Below are 20,927 nucleotides of genomic sequence, written 5' to 3' on the forward strand. Positions count from 1 at the left end.
AAGAGGGTTCAATCTTAGAAGTACATAACTTTAGTCGTAAAATAGTAGTTGTCAAGTGGGTTCAAATAAAATATTTATACAAAATTTACGTAGCTTTAATCCTAATTTATACATATACATAATATTATTTTTTGTGAAGCGGATTCAGTTGAACCCGCTTGCCACCACGTGCGTCCGCCACTGATTGTGGTTAAACCAAGTGGCAAGCAAAAATGAAGCCACTTGGCAATTTTAGGACAACATTAATAATTAAAAATTATAAATAGAAACATAATTAATGAAAATAGTTGAATGAATACTATACATAATCTAAATAGATCTTAGACAAATCTAAATCCACTCATAGATTTTTTTCTATATTAGCTAGAAATATGGAGGTACAAAATAAATTAAAAAACTATAATAGATAAAGATAAAAAATAAAGAAAGACGTAAATTGAGATAATCTATGACAATTTATACTTTAGAGTAAGTTAAAATATAAAATAAAGCTAAAATTTACTTAATATATTAAAGATTTATTGACTTTAGGAAATAAAAAAATTCAAGCAGCAAAATAAGATTTTACATAAAATATATAAATTATTTATAAGGTAAGAAAAAAATTAAATAATCAGAAAAAAATATTTAATAACAAAAATAATAAAGTCATATTAATATTAATAAATCGGTCAAACGAATATTTTATATGTAAATATTACAACAACATTTAGATATAATGTGATCAAATAATTAAGAAAATATTTTTGTATGATTTATATCTGAATTGAGTGCTGTTAGTTTAAGTTTGAAAGCATAACATAATTTTGTGAAAATGCAGTCCAATTTAGAAAATAAAATGATAAGAATTATCTTAATTTGAGATGAGATTTATTTTTTGAAATATAATAAGAAAAATCATATTTTGGAATATAAGCAATAAAGTCAAAGTTACTATTAAAATAATTTTTAATTTTTATCTATATTATATTAGAATGAGTATGGTAGAAATAACTATTAAATTTAAACAAGCTAATAAAAAGTCACATGATAATGTAATAATATTAGGTATTGAATAATATAATAGCAAAAAAAAAAGAATAAATAGAGAAAAATAACTATTCAATTTTTTTATCATAAAAAAAATGGAGTAAAACTTATTTAAATTTGAGATGAGAATTATTTTTATATTATGATAAGAAAGGTCATAATATGGGTAACTCCACATAACTCAAGCCTAATAGATAAAATAAAAACTAGAAATATTGAATAATAAAAATAAATTAGAGATAATGTGAGGATATATAAATCATAAGTTTAGAAAATAAAATAAATTAAATATAATATACGTAAAAATATTATTAACAAATTTAAATAATTTAAAACTTTCGAGCAATATTTTAAAACAAAATAAATATTTATTTTATGATTAAAGAAATTATATATTTATCTATATTATATTAAACCATAGTAGTTGATAATAATATTAAATAAAGTTACAAGTTGATTAAAAGCCACATAAAACGTAATAAGACTATATATTAGAATTTATATAAAAACTAATGAAAATTTATAGTAGGTAAGAGAATGTATAAGAAAAATAGAGGTAGTGTGAGGGTACTTATAGTTTAAATTAATTTAAAAATAAATAAATTAAATAATTAAATTATATTTAAAAATATTACTGATAGATTTAAATGATTAAAAATCTGAATAAGAGGATACAAACATAATAGAATAATAAGCATGACATTAAGTTAATTGTTAAGCTAATAAAAGATTATATAATAGTATAATAATATTAAATAATACAATGATTATAAGTAAAGAACAAAAAGAAAAAAGAATTTGCATAAAAATGATGTGTTGAATAAGACATATTTGACTTTCAGATAAAAATAAAGTGATAGTAAAAATTTTGTTAAAATAATATGATCTAATGTGCTCAAACAAGATAGTATTCTTTAATATTGATACCGAAACAAAATACAAGTACTAAAATCAAGGGGTTAGGTTGCTACAGATATAGAAAAAAATAGGTTGTCCACTACGAAATTTGAACAATAAATTCATATCCTACTTTTTAATTAATATCTAATATTTATATAATTTTTATCCGAGAGATTTATATTTTAAGATTATTTGAACCAAATTGACATGATTTGTGTTCGCGTATCACGCGGGTACTAATACTAACTTTAGCTTAAAAATAAATATTTAAAAGTAATTTTTACTTTATCCAAACACTACAAAATGGCTTAAAAGAGATTTTGGTTTAAAAGCACTAAAAATAAATCAATCCAAACGGGCTATTATACTTAATTATAATTATTATTATTGGTGATAAAGATAGACTTCTTCAATTCGGCAACTTCATTAACTTGGGCGTATATTATACTTTTCCGGTAAATTGGGATTTCACCCCCAACAATTTTCTCAAATTGCACTGCAGGCACATTTTCCAAAAATATACGAGCGGTCGCTGAGCTACTTTTATGGGGGTGTCAATTTTAAAAATTACATTGTGTAAATAGGTTATATATATATATATATATATTGAATTTTAGTTTTTGACTTTTTTGTGTGATTATTTTATTATATTTTGAAAATGCTTAATGAAAAATCTGGTTCCCACGGACCATGCAAGCACAAAATCATACTTATTTCTTTTATGTGTCAACTTTTATCTATATATAAACTACCATCTTTCTATTAATAGAAAAAGTTACTTACATACTTATTGAAGTAGAAAGGGAGCATGCTTCACATTAATCATTTGTTTAATTGGAAGTGTAAGGGGGCTCCTTTTACGTGTACACCGTTAGTAAAGCAATAAAATCCAGGAAAAAGAGACTGAAAGGAAAAAGAAAATGGATTTTTTCCATTAGTACACAAGGACATATAGTAGTTGTAAAAAAAGAATTGTCCTATTTCCAATTTCAAACATGTCAAAGTACAATACTCAAAAGAGCAATAAAAGAAAGTACAAAATCTTTCCTTTTAGTATTTCATATTCCCATTGGTAAGGTCCATAAGCAGGGGCTTATAGAATTATCGGGGTTCAACTGAACCCAGTATTTTTGACACGGAATATAAATTTATGTGTAAAAAATTATAAAATTACAATAAATAATAGATATGAATTTATAACTTTAAATGCTGAACCTATAGAACTAAAATCCTAGATCCGCCTATAAGAACACTTTTTCATAAATTTCTTTCATTTTGACGATTCAATCTCGTAGAAAATTGAGTTAAAGCAAAATAAAGGAGTTCTATTTCTTGAGGGGAAAAGAAAAACAATAGAAAAATAAAAAGTATGTAGGGGAACCATAGAGCAACAACAAAGCTATACCTATACGATCAGGGTTCGCACCGTGAAAGCAACCACTATACCTATTTGTCAATGAATTGTGTACTAAATTTTTTTAAATCAAACTACGCAATATTTAGCTAAAATATTAAAGAAAAAATTAATAGAACTATAATTTTATAAATCAAAATTAAAATAATAAAAAGACAACGTTAGAAATTTTACTAATAAAAGTAATATAAAACCAACGGAAAGAGAGAGTGGAGAGTATTTGTAGTTTGTAGAGAGCTTTTGTTGAAGAAATTTTTGTAGAGATTGACTTTTAAATTATAAAATTTATTTAAGAAATAACTTTTAGTTAAAAAAATTACTTTTAAGATTAGTTGGTTATTTCTACATAAATTTTAACCTTTAAAAGTTATTTTATTAGGAATTTATTTAGATTGAAAAAGAAATAAATAGATCACATATAATGGTCTCTTTTTAATTTTGGCAAACAAAATGGGCAAAACTTGAAAACGTGAACAACACATCACTTTAAACACCCTGAACCACTAGAATGTCGTACTCAACTGTATTACGGGTGGTCAAAATATAATATATAACTATATAAAATATTATTTAACTTATACACGTATTATAAATTTTCGGCGAAGTGTATGCGCTTGATCACCCTTGGCATAAGGGGCTGTGTCACTGTGTTTGTATTAGGATAAATTATTTACATCGTACCCATTAGGTTACTGTCTTTTCCTGAAATTTGGGTGAATACGCGATACTTCGTGCACCACGCTGCCAAGATCGACGTGTCAAGAACACCTGAAAAGGATTATGGAGAATGGAACAGACCAGCAGTCTCTTCTCATGTTGTTGTTCCATTTTTGAAACCTCTGCTGTGGTCCGAACCATGTTCTCCTCCGCCGCCTTTACCAGCGAATAGAAACCTCCCAATTTTCATTTATTTTACGCAGTTTGTGATATTTAAATTGCAGGACTAACACCTCTATCTATTATCCCACTTTCTCTCTCTATATATTCTGATCACTTCTTACTACATATAATCATCAGTAGCAGGATCTTTCCCAACAGTCACTTTCCTTTTTGGCTTATATCCAACTTCCGAACAGAATTTAACTTGTTTGTAACTGAGGCATAGTTATTATTGTTATTATACTAGCTCATATATATGTCGTCTTCAGAAGAAGTAGGAGGAGGAGATGGCGGTAATGGAGGCGGAGACGGTGGACGAGGAACTGGTGGTAGACCGTCTTCACCGCGGAGGCGTAGAGGTGGGGGAAATGGTGTTTGGCCGGAGCCATTTTTGGAGGCTTTGGCTTTACAAATAGCCATTGATGCTTCTCGTTCCATTGGTCGCCTTGCTGCTGCCCAAGCACTCTCCAGTCTTTTTCAGGTATGCAACCACTTATTCGTATGCGGATTCAGGATTTAAACTTTATGTATTAACCCGTTAAGATTTTTAATATTAAACTCATTATATTTTTAAAAGTTATGGGTTCAAATCTACTATTTGTTATAATTTTAGTAGATTTACACATAAATTTATACCCCGCATCAAAAATTATGAATTCAATTGAACCCCATCATGTATATGCTACATACGCCTTGACCCTCTTCGTTTTCCTAAGGTATCACAGAAATATTATGATATGTTATCATTTTAGTTATAACATGATATTCTTGAGCTGATGGTATATCGGAAATAATTTTTTTATCTCATACACGGTGGGAGTAAGATTTACATATACCTCACCCTCCCTAAATCTCATTTGTGGGATCATATTGGATATGTTATTCAGGGGCGAATTTATAGGAGAAATTATGGGGCACGTGAACTCATAGTCTCTCCGCAAAATAATTAGATATTTTATGTATATATTTTCTAAAATTAGTTTAGCTTCAAGGTTTGTCTGGTTAACCGGGCTACCTATTCAAAGATGAACTAATTGCCTTTGGTTTCTTCTAATGGCAGGCCTGTGAATGGTGCACTTTGTTGAACGTTGAGTTATTTACTAATAAGGAAAGGGATCAATTCCTACTTAGTATCTTTTTTTCCCTTTATTTTAATAGTGCACTCGTGGACTAAAAATCCTCAATCTGCCCTCTGACGTTGTTAGTTTGTTATAACAACTCGATCTTATGTATATTAAAAAAAATATAGTAACTCATAAGAGTCATAAGAACGTATAGTACCTGAAATCGTAGATTAATTATACTAGTAAATTAAATTATAGGAACAAAAGTTCTCCTACAAAGGAAGTTGCTTGACTAACTCACAAGGATAGTCTTGCCAACAATTTATACCTAATAATGTAAAATTCTCTTTATCTTTTTTTTTTTGGTTTGGGATTGTGAATGAACCTACATAAATATGGTAATTAGTCAGGCGTAATCATCTTTCCATAAACAGAAAATATTAGAGATAATCATTATGCTAAGAGGTTGTAAGGATAGTTTGGTCAAATCAAACCCATGAAGTTGTAATTAGTAACTAGAAATATAGTGACAAAATGCAGATTTTGCATTGAAATTTTTTCTGAAAACGTAGAAAAAATGTTGGAAGTACTAGTAACTGGTTACTGCCATTAAGAAGACGAAATTTGGGCAGAAAAAAGAGTCTTTAGAGGAAGGTTGTACTTGTATATCAGACTAGTATTAGGCCAACAAATAAAAGTGATTTTATTTTCTATTTTCCACTCTTGGGCAGTCCTTTTCTAGCACATATTGTTGCGATTGAATCAAAAATAGTACTTTTGGTTTGTTGAAAACCTTTCCTTTTCTTTGCATCATCCATTTTAAGCTTTAGAATTTCCCTAGCTTGTGGACTCACCTTTCTTAGATATCTATAATTCTCTCACTTCATTAAGTGTGATTTTTCTCCTTGAGTCTCGATCCAGGATTTTAAGCTTATGAGTTCGTGATTCTAATCGTTTTAAGTTACTGATTCTAAATTAAAAATTTATATATAGTCGATAAATTTTTTAAGACAAATACAAGGTTCGAACCAAAATTATTGAGTTCGGCCGAACCAACTCCCTACACTCTAGCTCCGCCCCTATTTCTTCTTTTTGCACCTGTAATGTAATACTAGCTCGTAACTACTGACAAGTACTCCCTCCTATATATTCAAAATTAAGGGCCCGTTTTGGACATAAAATTTGATGGAAGATTTTTAAAAAAAAATTCACTTTTTTTCTAAATTAACGTTTGTTCATAAAATTTTTAATTTTTACTTGAAAATACATTTTGGAAACTTTCGAAAATTTAAAAAACAACAAAAATCTATTTTTTAAAACTTTCACGCAAATCACTCACAAAATTTCAAAAACAACCCAAACTGAAATTTATATCCAAACGCAACTCTAAATTTTAAATACCATTTTTACTTGAAAATTTTTTTTACCATTTTTTCGAGAATTTTACATTTCTTATGTCCAAACGCCTACTAAGTTTGACTCATCTTGAAATTTAAGAGTATTTTTCTTTTGAAATTTATGGACAATATCATGCTACTTGTATAGTTATAAAGTTTTTCATAAAGATAAATGAGAAGTTTAAAGTTATTTTTTTCTAAAAATAGAAGTATTTTGTCATTGTTTAGAATGTATTTAAGAAAATAATTGGGGCAACCGATTCCCATTTTTAATAAAAAAGGTTGTTCAATGCATGAACCACCCCGTATTCTCAAAATGATTAAAAAGAATTCCTTTTAATTTTCCAAGATGCTTAGTTAATATGATTCCACTAACCAATATATGGAGACAGGAACAAAGAAATATCCAAAGGAACTTTCTTTTTTACTACTAGCTAGTTTGCATTTAACAAGAACAATAATGATCGCGTTTCCTTATTTATCCTTTGGGTAATCATAGTATGTTTTCTGGGCATTACTCTCTCTTTGGTAGGTGGGGGGATTTACGATAATTAAGAAATAACAGTAAATAAAGCTCACTTTTTCTGAATGTAGCAGTCTAAAAATGTAAGCATTATATGCTCCCGATTCTTTTTGTACTAATGGGAGTATTTTGTTTTTCTTAATCATTACGCCTTTGTTGGTTTCCAGGAAAACTGTTAAATCAGAACTATTTTGCAAATCTAGTAAGGTGAAGTATGATTTTAAAATAAAGACCCTGTTGCAGATTCTTTATTTGTATTGTACGTACAACTAAACTGCATATATAGCTAGCTCCTTTCTTAAAGAGTGCATATCTACCACCAAAGGAGACAGTGCAGATACTGTTCTTCCCTTAGTCAAATTTCTCGGGTTCGAGCTTTGAATATGAATTTTTTTTTAATAAAGAGCGCTTCTCCCGAATGGTGCTCTACGTAACACGAATCCGGATATAATTACACTTCAATACGAGTATCGAACGCCGGATAAGACCAAAAAAAAGAGAGTGCATATAGCTAATTGTTATTCGGGGGAGGAGGTTAGCTAAATCAAGTCAAGCTAAATCATCTAAATTTAAACGGACGAACTATATAATACCTGTGAAGATGTCTACTGAAAGTTTGGCCAAAACCAAGCATGTCTAAGAAGTAAGATTGCCCATTCCCCCTTTATTACACTAGTTCATGAACCCAATATTCCCCTCTTTCTCCAACCTTATCCATACAAACAAATAATTATATCTTATATTATCCTTTTAATATTTAATTCCTGTCATCTTCTTTCTTTAACAAGGTACATCTTATCTATCTATAATTAAAAGTAGAAGAAAAAGCAATCTCATTGAATCAAGTGTCATTGTTAAAATAAAATAAACTATCTTTTTAACTAAAAAATATTTTGAATTTTAAATTTTGAATTAATTGATTATTTATTTGAATTAATAAATATAAATATTTTATAATTATTTATAATAAAAAACGAAAGTATATATATATAAAAAAATTACGCGTTCAAATTATGGAGTACATTCAAGTTGAAATTTAAAAAAAAATTAAAATATAAAAAAAAAAATTCAAATTGAATGGATAGTATTCTTCCTAATATCTATCTATAATTAAAAGTAGAAGAAAAAATAATCTTATTAAACCAAGTGGCATAACTACAAAAAGCCAAGTGACATTATTAAAGATAAAATAAAGTAGCTTTCTAACAAAAGAATGTATGAAAAGAGGGAGATAAAGATAAGTTTATGATATTTATATTTTGAACTAACTAAAATTAAAAGATAAATAAATAACACTCAAAAAAAATATATATCTATGTTATATTAAAAGAGAAGTAGTATCAAAATATTAAGCCAATTGACAAGTTAATAAAAGTCACTTTAGTAAATGTATAATATTAACTATTTGCTAATTTGACAATAAGAATAAATAAGGAACAAATAATCTATTTATTACTATATGATATGTATTCTTTGAGTTTGTATAAATTTTGTTATATTTCTGCATACTATATTAAATAATAAAATATAACTAATATTTATTAAAATAATATAATATATTAGATCACAACTTTATAAGATTAATATTCTGTTAAATTATCCGTGCATCGTGCTTGGTACTAACATTAATTTTCTTAAAAGAAATTGTTTAATTGGCAGATAGATATTTATGTCTGACCGTTTTGCTGTTAGCCAGATTTGTGACAGAAAAAGAAGGGAAATGACAGTGTTTCTTGTTCCCCTCCCCTGATAGTAGGATTATTATGTACCAAATACAGTACTACTATATATACTCTATGTTTAGACCCCTACTTACACTATTTTTCTGACTACTACCTGCATACCGTCCTCTACTTCCTCTCATTTCATGTAATATAGTATAGGTTAAAAACATAACGAGTTATTTTCTCCTTAAAATATGCCCTTCTCCTATTAGGGATCGTTTGGGATAAAGATAGTAATCCTGTGATAAATTTTGAAATGTATTTATCCTAAGTTTGATTATAGATAGCTACTTTTAAAATAAAGGACAGCCTGTTACACAAGGTATCTTGCGTCCACGCTGTGTTCGGAGAAGGGACGCATCCATAAGGGTGTGATATAGATAGTCTACCCTAATGCAAACACTTATTTCTATGGCTCGAACTCGTGACCTATATGTCTCACGAAGACAACTTTACCATTGTTCCAACGCTCGAAATAATGTTTACACTAAAATAATAGAATTAACTATCACATATAGAAGGTGAATCCTGGTTTATCTCACTATTGTGCCAAACGATCAATCCTTTATACCTAGTATTATTTTGTTATTAAAATATAACTTAAGCATCTTCCATTTTCTGCACATATATCTTTTTTTTTCTTTTTTTTTCCTTCTAAAATCTGACTAACTTAGTTTTTGTTTATTTTGTTTTTCTATTTAGTTAATATAAAAGAAAACGAGAATAAAACAAAATTGTTGATGTGCTGCTTTTGTTTACACTATGTACGTGGATTTTCTCTTCTTTCTTTTTCCTTAACGTTTAATTTATATATATTGTTAGTATAAAACAATTATATTATTAAATAGTTTTAATTATTATAGAAAGTAGCCTGCTTTTATTTTCAAAAAAAAATAATTATGAAGATTAAAAGTACTTTCGAACCGTGTTAGATAGTCATCACACGGCTCTTAATCCAACCTGTGGTGGATCGAGAAACGACTTGTATATATCCCAGGAATGATTAGATAGTATGAAAATTTTTACTCATTGTTTCAATTTAGGTTAACTCACTTAACTGACACGAAATTTAATAAAAGAGAAAAAAAATTTAAATTTATTGTGTAAAATAAGGTAAATATATTTTATGTGGGTATAAATTATTGCATGTAAATTATTTTCAAATAAGGAAAATGATCATTTTTTTAGTACAAAATAAAAAGAAAATAAGTTTACATAAATTAAAACGTGAGAAGTATATTATATTATACTAATGTATATCAGTATATGTAGGAGTTGCGGCCACACACATGGCTATTAACATGCAAAAAGGCTTTTTTCCATGTCTCTCCAAATGGCCATCACGTGAAGCCATCGTTTTGGATATGTTAGGGAAACCTAAACTTGCACTTATTTGTGCATTTATTAATGTACAAACGATTGAGTTAAGGTGTTAAAATAAAAATATAATAAGTAAATTTATACTGAAGGATAATAAACGAGTGCGAGTTTAGATTCCCCTTCAACTTATGTGAATATATTAATTGAGTTTGTAAGTTGTCATACATTTATATAGTTATGAAATTGATGATTTTACATATATTATAGTAATATTATAGAAGTTTACCATTAAGAATAAAATTAATAAATTTAGGTTAAATTATTTTTAAATTTATTTCTTTTTAAGACCGATTAAAATAATAAATTTGTATAAATTAAAACTAAGAAATATGGGATTTTTTTGTAGGATGTATTAGGAAAAATATTACATATGTATTAGCTTTTGTGTTATTAATCCCTTGTTTGGTAATTTTGCTATAACTTGTATTAGTTATATACCGTATTCAATACTATTTATATATATATATATATATATATATATATATATATATATATATATATATATATATATAGCAAATCAAGTGTTTCACCCATTCATAATTTTTTATACATCGATAAGCATATATAAAGACAGAATTACCCTTTCAAGACCTTTAATATACTGAACCAAACAATTGATAAGAAACAATCTCAACATAACTAATTTCAACATAAAAAAAATTATTTTTATTAATTCTAATATTATTAATATATTATATTTAATATTATTCTTATACATCTTGCCAAACGACCCTCTAGTTAAAAGTACCCAAAACGCGCGTGCCATTATTCTCCTTTTTTTGTTTTTTTATTTCTCCAGATTGTGATTTTGGATGCCTTTTCCAACTGTCTCTCTGCTTCTGCAAGCCTCGACTTGAGAACTCTTTGGAAACCAAACAAACATTTTGGTCAAACTATTTAATAATTTGAGATGGACTATGCATTAGCTTCACTCATTACAGTTCTCAGTGTGTTGGTGCTTGTGCTTTCATTGTTGGCTTACCTATATTCTATAGGAAATAATTTTCCAATCTTGTAGAAATAAAGTGTGCCCTCCTGAATTTATTGTTATTGTAATTATTGTGGTGTATTCGTTGTTTCATCATTTGTTATTTTTCATCCACAAAAAAATCGAGTAACTTTATTTATCAAAACTTAGAATACTTATTTTACTTTTACATATTGTGTTAGTGATGCAAACAATACTGAGACAATAAATGAAAGATTAGCTTGGCAAAAGAATATGATATCAAAAGCAACATGTGCATAATTTTTATAAGTTGTAGTGAAGTTGCTGAACTTTGTATTTTCTTAATAATATTTTCAGGTGTGTTCAACATGGAGAGCAGTGTCACGTTCCGATCTTCTCTGGCAAAATTTAACCCTCAAAATATGGAACCGCCGCCATCTTCTCCGCCAAACATGGCACAACGAATACATATACTGGCACCAAACTTCCAACAATTTCCGCCAACGTACGTACATTTACCACACTCTCCATTTTGTACCTGCAAACAACAACGACGACAACAACAACGACGGCCTTTCTTGTCGTCGTCTCGCATTGTCCGATCGTCATTTAGCCGTCGGGTTCTCCGACGGTTCGGTTCAGTTGTTTCATCTACCTACTAGGGTTCATTTATCGACGTTTCATCCCCAACTCCGTGACCGGCTTGGCCGGTACTCTAGAGCTGTTTCCGGGATCATTTTGTCGGATGAGAACCAGCTTGTTTTTGCTTCTCTAGATGGTGATATACATGTGGCAGTCATCGGCGGAGCCGCCCCGCCCCGCCGTGCACACTTAGGAGACGTGGTGAATGACGGCGCTTTAGTGGACTTCGCCGGCTGTGATCAGTGGTGGGTTGGCCTCTATGCAGGTGAATTCATAACTTTGTCTATTGTTCTCTTTTTAGGTCACGTAATTAATTTGTGTTTGTATGTGCTTTCTTTTTACCGTACGTAGTGTACTGCTAAAAGTTGATTTTTGTGGGTATTAGGATTAATTTATCCAAAAAATTTAAAACAGAGAGAAAAACAGATTAAAATTCCTGTCCAACTAAATTGTACAATATCATGACTAATTATGAAGCAATGTGATGGAGAATATAGGATATTATAGTGTTAAAATTTATACTATAATAAGCTTTTCTGTTGAATACAATTTACTTTTCAGAGTCGGGATGCAAGATTTCAAAAGGAAGCTTGATTAACTTTTCCTTGAGCAATGTTTTTCTTTTCCTTGGGACTGTTAGGGAAAAAACAAAAGAAAAAGTATCTTCCTATTTAGCTTGCTGTCCCAACAAAATAAAAGATTAAACCATATTTGTTAAAGTTGGAGCGACAAAAAGATGAAAGCAGGTTAACTATAATAATGCCTTGATTTACGTTATCACGCGTTGAACCAAGTAGTGGTTCTAATTAAAATGGACAAGGAGACAAAATGTAGAGTAGAATTATTCCATTTTCCATGCAAGGAGCAAGGCAAATGAGAGTAAAATTTTTAATTTTATCGACTTGCCAATGCCTGAAGTAAAAGTTGGACTCTATTACTATCCTAAGTAATTACACCTATTAATTTCTCATCATTAGTCTACCGTTTCAGTAAATGCTAAACTCAATAAGTACTTTCAATTTGATTATTTGTAGCGTGATCCAAGCTTTTCATCATATGTAAAAGTGTCTCCTTTTTTTTTGGATAATATTTCAGGTGTTCCGGGCCGTGCATTTCACATATGGAATAGTGAAACGGAGGAGCTAATCTTCGTCGGCGGTGACTTAACCGATCCAGAAGCAGTAATGGGTTGGCACCTCCTCACCGAGTTAACCGAGCTCGTGAGCCGTATCCGGCTCACAACTCAAGACGCAGCCGTGGCATGCACTGGCCTACGCCTTGTTGTAATCAACTTAAGAAACCAAGGCCTGATAATCCAAGAACGATCCTTCCAACAAGGACTCATCGTAGGATCTTTCGATGCCACGAACGAATTGCTCGTGGCAGTGGACGGACAGAGCGTTGCCACTGTCCGCCAAGTGGAGGATTTGGAGGAGGCATGCAGGTTTAACGTGAGGGGAGCGTCTCAACGTGGAGTTGTTGGATGCATGAATAGTAGTGGGTACGCAGTAATGTATGTGGGAGGAGTTATTAGGGTTTGGGCGGTACAAAATGGGGCGTATCTTTATAGTTTAAGGGAGAGAATAGGGGAAGTAAATGCTATACTTGCAAATGAAAGGCATATAGTAGCTTGTTCTAGTGATGGTACTATTCATTTGTGGGACTTTGGGGCTCAATAGCAGTTGAGGGGGTTATTAGCATTTTGCATTTTCCTAATTGGTATAGTAGAAAACAATTAAACTGGACATGATTAATTGTTTTTGTTATACATTTTTTATGAGGAGCGTAACGACGTCTTTGGGGGGGGGGGGGGGTGTTTAGAGGGAGGGAAAGGTTTTAAACATTTAGGGTTATGAGGACTTCTCTTTTTATGTAGAAGTGAAACAATTTGAAGCTCAAATGTGATTCTTCTATTTGGTTGGCAACTTATGTTATTACAGAAACAGAAAATATACTCATGTGCTGTCATAAAAGGTTTAAATATACTCTTCATTATACTTTGAGTTCAAATATACTCCTTTTCCGTTAAGTTTGTCCAAAGTGGACATCCAATACTATGTGATACTGACATTTGATGAGGTGGATGTCACATGGCTTGCCACCTCAGCGCCCCTAACCCATTTTGCCCCTCTCTTCTATTTTTTTTCTACCACTAAAATTTCCTTTCCATCCACCACTATTGCCACCATTACCATTACCATAAAAAAAATTATATTTCAAATTTTAGTCTTTTATATATGGATTAGGGGCGCTGAGGTGGCATGTCATGTGGCATCCACCTCATCAAATATCAGTGTCACGTAGGATTGGATGTCCACTTTGGACAAACTTACAGTACAAGAAATGAGTTTATTAGTGGCGACAAAGGTCGCCACCGAAAGTCAAAACGTCGCCACAAATGATCTTTAGCGGCGACTCTAATGGTCATTGAGTATACTAAGTAGTTGATACTTATCTGTGACGACCATGGTATGGTAAGATCTCTCCAAATGGTATAAGATATCGCCACAAATGGTATGGTAAGATCTCTCCAAATATTGACTTTGAGAAATAATCGCCACTGAATGTTACAATTGGTGGCGACTCAGATCGCCGGTATAGGCATTTCGTGGCAACTATAGTCGCCACAGAAAATTATTAATTTAGTGGCAATATTAGTCGTCACAGAAAGTCTCACCTTTTGTGTCAACTTGCGTCGCCACTGATGCTATTTGGTTTTGATGGCAGCTGAGAATCGCCACCAAAAGATATTTTTGTGTCAACAAAAGGTCGCCACAAATAAGCTTCTTTGAAAATTTAATCACTAGAAAAGCATTTTTTTAACTAAAAGTAATACACAGTTTTTTCATATATTTATATTAAAACGCCAAACAATAATACAATTCATTAATATTGTGAAATCTGAACAATAGATTCTTTTCATTGCTATAAGGTCAACTCAACATAAAGTAGTCAATACATTATCATTGTGCGTACAAACAACAAATCACATAAACAATTTTCATATACGCCAATGTATTCTACCATATACAAAAAGAATAGTCAGTAAACTAGTCCAATATCTTCAAAGTACCGCAACATCTTCAAAAAACTCCTTGAGCAACTTCATTTCCCCATTGTTGAATATTTCATCCTTGCTATTAAGAAAAATAAAAAGATACATTAGTATATGCAACATGTAAAAGGAATGCAAATTCTTAGTCAAGTACTAGAGGGGAGGTCGGATACTCACTTGACAGAACATAGTTCAAGGTTCATGCATAGCGACAATTAGAAAACTAAATAACTAATTAATTGTAGTTTCTCATTATTAATGAACAAATGAAAAATGAAACGATTGATTGCATTTTCTCATTACTACCAACATCGATATTAAAATAAAACGTAAGGACTAAATATTTGAAAGTATCTAGAGAAGAAAATTATGCTGTCTTAGTTTATTGGAATCCCTTAGACTCAGGGAGAAACTAATTGGTACATAGCACATCATCTACAAACTTATACTTGTATGGAAGAAGCAACAAGATAAAAATGATAAATCTGCTATGCACCTCATGAAGAAAAGACTCAGAATGCTAGGGAACTTATAGTACCTTTGATAAAATCCTAGCAAGGAAACTAAAATCTCTATAACATAATTTCAAGTTCATTCCTCATCTTGTCTTCCATAAACAACTAAAGAATCTGACTTCTATGAACGTCAAAAATATTATTGGCCACTCATATCCATGTATGGAAATTGAACTCCACCATATTTTGTTTGCAATTGATAATCTAGAGGTCTTTTTACAAAAAAAAATAGATAATAATAGGATCTAATGGCACCACACTTCGACAAATCTAACTCGATGCATTATAACAACAATAAACCAAAACAGGGAAAGGACCAAATGGCCTATACTTTTAGATTGCCAAAACTATGAGGGAGAAAGGCATCAGATGCTTAGCATTAAAGTGAACAGGGAGAGTAAAGGTCCATATTATTTCACTGTAAATATCCGAACACCCAAAAAATACATGTTTACCTGTTGCATTCTTATCATCATCGCATCCACCTTCACTTAGATCATTTTGTCAAATTTTATATCCATGTGTGAGCGCTCCTCTTCTAGTTTCCTTTGCAACTTAGAAGCCACTTGTTCTTCTAATTTTCTTTCCAAATCAACAGCCATTTGTTCACGTTCTTCTTGCAATTTTCTATCCATTTCCGCTTGCATCTGTTGGCACATACTTTCCATGGCAGAAGACATACCTGCCTCTAAGTCTAATTGCTGCATACGACTCTTTTTTGGAGGCCTCTTTCCGTATCCTTTTCCACGAACATAGCCAGTTCGTTCACCAAGTACAGTGGTTAAAATCTCATCTGCACTAATTGGAAGCTCATTTTCTTCAGATTGTTGTTGAGCCACAATTTCTTGGAGTAGGCCCTACAATTATGGATAACAGTTTACACTATAAAATAGGAAGCACATTGCAAAAAATAAAATACTGATGTAAAGAAATTACATGAATTTGTTGTGACTGTGGATCCGACCACACCTATTTTCCTCGGTCATTTTTACGAGTGTGTTGGAGTTCCCAAACTCGATCTGGTGCTGCATTTGTTCTATTATCAGGATTTCTCTATGATTTATAACAACAAATGAAAATAGTTTACATTTATAACCTCATAATAACAACAATGAATTAGAAATAATTATATAGTGGTAGGGGTAAATGCATTTGTACCGTCGATTCCTCCACTTCGGCAAATGACTTTGAGCCACATGAGTGCTTAGTTGTTTGTTTCCCCCTGTTTAGTTTGTTCCTCTCACTCACAGCCTGCAATTAAATAAATACATTAAGAGCCAACGTTTAAATGGTAATTTATTATGCATTTTTATTATCAAGTTACCTTGAATGCTAGACTTCCAAAATGTTCTGCCAGAGACACCCAATCTTCAGGTGTAATATCATCTGGCCTATGAGACAATCTCTCTTCATCAGTATCATAGAGGAAGTAGTCAGCATGCAGTCGAGTCTTCCATGCTCTAAAAAGCCTTTGCATAGTGTCGATCACAAGAGCTTGCAACACATGTTGTCGCATACCACTAGCTTCAAATTTATCCTAAGATAAATATGTAAAGCTATTGAAAGTAAATATAACGTGTGACACAAAAGTCAATTTGACATTGAAAGTAAATTATTACCTTAACCTTCAATCACATTGCTTCTCCATGTTTTGCAATTATTGCCTGCTAATTACCATCTCTAAAAGAGATAGTGCTTCGCTTAATCAAGCCACAATAGTTAACAATATCCCTAGACCCAGGACCCACGGCTCTTATAATGTCATCTGGAATGACAATAGAAATTTTACTTCCGTGCTTCGTTTTTATGTCCACTTGTAAAGATTTATATTTTCCTCTGCCTTTCTTTGATTTGTTGCACGAAGCTGTGACGCAAAAGATCCACATAAACCGTTGTTAATTCACTGTTATCATTGTTATTTTGCTTTATAGAATCACTTTAAGCATTACAAAAAAGCATATGGTAAGATATTTGTTTCAGTGGGAAGATAAAGTAGTTGAAAATAAGAGGCTAGATTCAGGAAGTTTTGCTCAATAAATATGGATGAATATTCAAAGGCTAGTTTCCAGGAAGCCAAACAGTTACCAACATGTTGAGCATGTAATAGCCAACATGTATTATTTTTATAAATCTTCATATTGCTCCCTGAAATACCAACTGAAATCATAATTCGATTTCAATAGAGAACTAACCTGGGCCACTATTTTCAATCTCCGGAGTTGGATGTGCACTTTCAACAAAAATCTGTGATGAGTGTGACTCAATCGGAAGTCCATGGCGAGAGTTACTTGATCCAGATTCTATTGAAGCTTGTATTTGCGACTGAAATGCTTGTGGCGGTGACTGTCGCTGAGATACTTGTGGCAGTATTTGTCTCTGAGATACTTGTGGCTGCGTTTGTGTCCGAAATCCTCCAATGTTGTCACGTCCACGGCCCTTTCCATCCCTTCCACCTCTACCTCGTCCAATTCCTGTCATTTAATTTCCTGCAGCATCATATAAGAAGTATGAATAAAGATTCATATTTTAGCATAACCTATGCATAGTCCAGGAACTATAGAGAAATTTCAGATTGAGTGAAAATATATTGAGAAAAAGAAGCCAAATATCGGATCTGCATAGGAAAATCAACAAGATATATCAATCAAAACAGAAAAGAATAATAGAATTATTCTCTTACAAAGAGAACCAAAACCAGCAAGATATAACAATCCAAATAGAAAAGAATAATAGAATTATTCTCTTGCAAAGAGAATCAAACCACTTAATAAGTTCTAAATATTACACATAAGACTCACTTTAAATGTCCAAATAAGAACCACTGTTTATCTAAATCCCATAAAAAAGAGCAGCCAAAAGTTATATAAGAAAACACCACAGAAAGACATAAGAAATCTATTTTTTGGTCACTCCACGTCATTGTCCTCTATGTCAATGTCATTTTCTTCACTGTCCTTTGGAAGACTATTCATATCCTCCATGTTCGTATACCCAAAAACATCATGAATCATTTCAGGAATATTATCCTCTTCAACATTTTCATCCTCTACTTCATTATTGTTTGCAACATTAGAATTTTCAACTCTTACTAACACTTCTCCATGCAAGTCCCACACTTTGTAACTCTCCCAAAAGCCCTTACCCAACAAGTCTCTTCTTACTTGGATTCTTGCCTTGAACACGGTATTTCTACATCCTTTACAAGGACAACGAATCACGGTACTCACATTTGGTTGACTGTATGCCCAATCAAGAAAGCTGTCCATCCCTTTAATATACCTTATGTCACATCTATTCTTAATATTTAACCAACTTTTATCCATCTTTATTTTCTACAATAAAAAATCCAACCAATTAATAAGTAAAAAGTGTAATGTGATCAATAATCAGAACAAACAAAGTTATATAGGCATGTGTTGAACCAGGGGCGGATCTATGTAAGGAATTGGGGGTGGCACGCCACCCGGTCGTTCGGATAAAGTTTTATATACATACTAGTATTTTTCACAAAAACGCCTACATAAGGAACAAGTGGCACCCCAAGTCACAAAATGACTGAAGGTGCCATGGTTGAAGTTCTGAAATTCCATGCACAACACCCGGGATCCACTCTCCAGATGCTCTCATTGTTCCCTTTTAGCCTTTATTTTCTTTATGTTCTTTTTGTTAATTTCTCTTATTTGTTTCATCTTAAATATTCACTTTTCTTATACAGTTCCAATTTTATTATTTATGTTCCTTTTGTCAATTTCTCTTATTTTTTTCATCTTAAATATTCAGTTTTCTTATACAATTCTAATTTTATTATTTATTTATATTATATATTTGCTTCCTTTGTCTTTTCCTGGATGTTCGTATTTTATTTGGATGGATATAATCTAATCATTTTCTTTTTATCCATATAATGTTATTTTATTAATTACAATTTTTTTTTATAGTGATGCATCAAAGACATAATATAATATTAATCAGCTACATGTAGATGGAAGGGGTGTATCACATATTCGTTTATGCATAATTTTTTTTAAAATTGGATTGAATAAATTCAAAATGGATCGAACCGAACCAAAGTAATCCAAAACGGATCGAATCGACTGAATGTACACCCTAATTCAATCTTCTTCACTAGTGATCGTTTTACATTAAAATAGTGACACCCGTAGCCATCAAATCCTGGATCCGCCCCTGTGTTGAACTATGCAATTCTGGCCGAGTACAAATACTAGCAAAAATACTTCTAGTAAAAAAGAATTTCAGTTCACATATATAACTATGCAAAGACTCTCAACCCACATCTCATATAAGGAACAATAACTGCTACTATTAATTATGTAGTTGCTTTACAAAATAAAATAATTTCAGCTGTTACATACAAAAAAATAAAAGATACTACCTATTAAAAGGTTTAGACAAAAATTTAATTACACAAAACTACTTTTATTAGCTTAATTTTAACTTATTAATAATATTCAAAATTCAATGATAAAAAAAAATCTACACACCCTAGCAGTAGCAGGAACAGAGAAACCAAATAAAGAAAAAAGGAAAATAAGGTAAACATAGAAGTGAGAGAAGCAATAGAAGCTTTTGCCTCATAGCTTGAGCCGTAGAAGCTTTTGCCACTGGCAAAGTCGAAACATTCATCTTTGAACACAATCAAACTCGCTAATAAATATGGACTCAAATACCCACGATTAACCATTCATATATATAGAGATGGATCAAAAAATAAACAGAGAAAAAAAAAATCAATAAACCCACAAAACAACACAAAATTTTAGGAAATAGAAAGAGAAACTAACCCAATTTGGTGTGCAAGTAGAATGAGAAACATGCCTAGGACATGGGTTCTTCGACGGAAATGAAATTTTTGGAAGAAATCGTTGTTAACTTCTTGAATTTTGGGTATACTTAGGGTTGCTTTTGAGGGAAAATGAGTTAAAAGAGTGAAAAGGAGTACCTTTGAGTCTCTGACCCAAAAACGTAGGTAAGATTTGCTTTTTTGTTCATTTTACTTTTTGTCCTTTTCCGGAGTCTTTTTGTTTTTCACCAAAATAAACGTATAGTGGCGACTAAGTCCCCACAATAGACCTTTTAGAGGCGACAAAATATAAATCGCCACAAAAACTTTTGGAGACAAACTTTTCTTGAGCGGGAATTTTTTTCCAGCCTTTTTGTGGCACATATTTGTTGCAACCTATGTAAAGTCGCTAATAAAAACGTATATTTTGTAGCGACAAAGAAGTCGCCACGAAATCTATATATTTTCTGTGGCGACTTTAGGGAGTCGCCTCCAAATCCCTTATTTCCGTGGCAACAAATGTAGTCGCCACTGAAAACCTCCTTTCTTGTAGTGTTAACATAAATGGGTATATTTGAACCAATAGTATTTCATGGCAGGTGGCGTCTCTTCTCCCGTAGACGTGAAAGCCCCTTTCCCATTTGGTTTCGTTGTG

At 31.4% G+C, this 20,927-nt stretch overlaps 2 protein-coding genes across 6 annotated transcripts; one reads left to right on the forward strand and one right to left on the reverse strand.

The window, feature by feature from the left end:
- Nucleotides 1-4,168: 4,168 nt before the first annotated feature.
- On the forward strand, nucleotides 4,169-13,656 carry LOC107764579 (transcriptional regulator STERILE APETALA-like). Its single transcript, XM_075229588.1, has 3 exons — nucleotides 4,169-4,703; nucleotides 11,617-12,166; nucleotides 12,997-13,656. The coding sequence occupies exons 1-3, from the start codon at nucleotides 4,479-4,481 to the stop codon at nucleotides 13,578-13,580; spliced, it is 1,359 nt and encodes a 452-aa protein (XP_075085689.1). The 5' UTR covers nucleotides 4,169-4,478; the 3' UTR covers nucleotides 13,581-13,656.
- A 1,140-nt stretch (nucleotides 13,657-14,796) lies between these two features.
- Nucleotides 14,797-20,450, reverse strand: LOC107769825 (uncharacterized). 5 transcript variants are annotated; one of them, XM_075238185.1, is made up of 8 exons: nucleotides 20,274-20,450; nucleotides 17,664-17,957; nucleotides 17,091-17,335; nucleotides 16,796-17,008; nucleotides 16,630-16,722; nucleotides 16,441-16,496; nucleotides 15,927-16,328; nucleotides 14,797-15,038 (listed from the first exon to the last, which is right to left on the reverse strand). In XM_075238185.1, exons 4-7 carry the CDS (start codon nucleotides 16,985-16,987, stop codon nucleotides 16,253-16,255), a joined length of 417 nt encoding a protein of 138 aa, XP_075094286.1. In that variant the 5' UTR covers nucleotides 16,988-17,008; nucleotides 17,091-17,335; nucleotides 17,664-17,957; nucleotides 20,274-20,450; the 3' UTR covers nucleotides 14,797-15,038; nucleotides 15,927-16,252. The 5 variants fall into 5 exon arrangements, with proteins under 5 accessions (XP_075094286.1, XP_075094282.1, XP_075094287.1 ...); XM_075238181.1 differs by having other exon boundaries at nucleotides 16,408-16,496; XM_075238186.1 differs by having other exon boundaries at nucleotides 16,408-16,524.
- Between the last annotated feature and the right edge of the window lie 477 nt (nucleotides 20,451-20,927).

The sequence above is a fragment of the Nicotiana tabacum genome, chromosome 2 (assembly GCF_000715075.1).
Source record: "Nicotiana tabacum cultivar K326 chromosome 2, ASM71507v2, whole genome shotgun sequence".
NCBI classification, from domain to species: Eukaryota; Viridiplantae; Streptophyta; class Magnoliopsida; order Solanales; family Solanaceae; genus Nicotiana; species Nicotiana tabacum.

Bases quoted from the DNA above. Each gene is read 5' to 3' on its own strand.
- LOC107764579 (XM_075229588.1), top strand. From the start codon at position 4,479: ATGTCGTCTTCAGAAGAAGTAGGAGGAGGAGATGGCGGTAATGGAGGC. The intron at 4,704-11,616 runs GTATGCAACCAC...TAATATTTTCAG, and splicing joins CACTCTCCAGTCTTTTTCAG to GTGTGTTCAACATGGAGAGC. The intron at 12,167-12,996 runs GTGAATTCATAA...ATAATATTTCAG, and splicing joins GTGGGTTGGCCTCTATGCAG to GTGTTCCGGGCCGTGCATTT.
- LOC107769825 (XM_075238181.1), bottom strand. From the start codon at position 16,987: ATGCGACAACATGTGTTGCAAGCTCTTGTGATCGACACTATGCAAAGG. The intron at 16,723-16,795 runs GTAACTTGATAA...ATTTAATTGCAG, and splicing joins TTGGAAGTCTAGCATTCAAG to GCTGTGAGTGAGAGGAACAA. The intron at 16,497-16,629 runs GTACAAATGCAT...GAACAAATGCAG, and splicing joins CCGAAGTGGAGGAATCGACG to CACCAGATCGAGTTTGGGAA.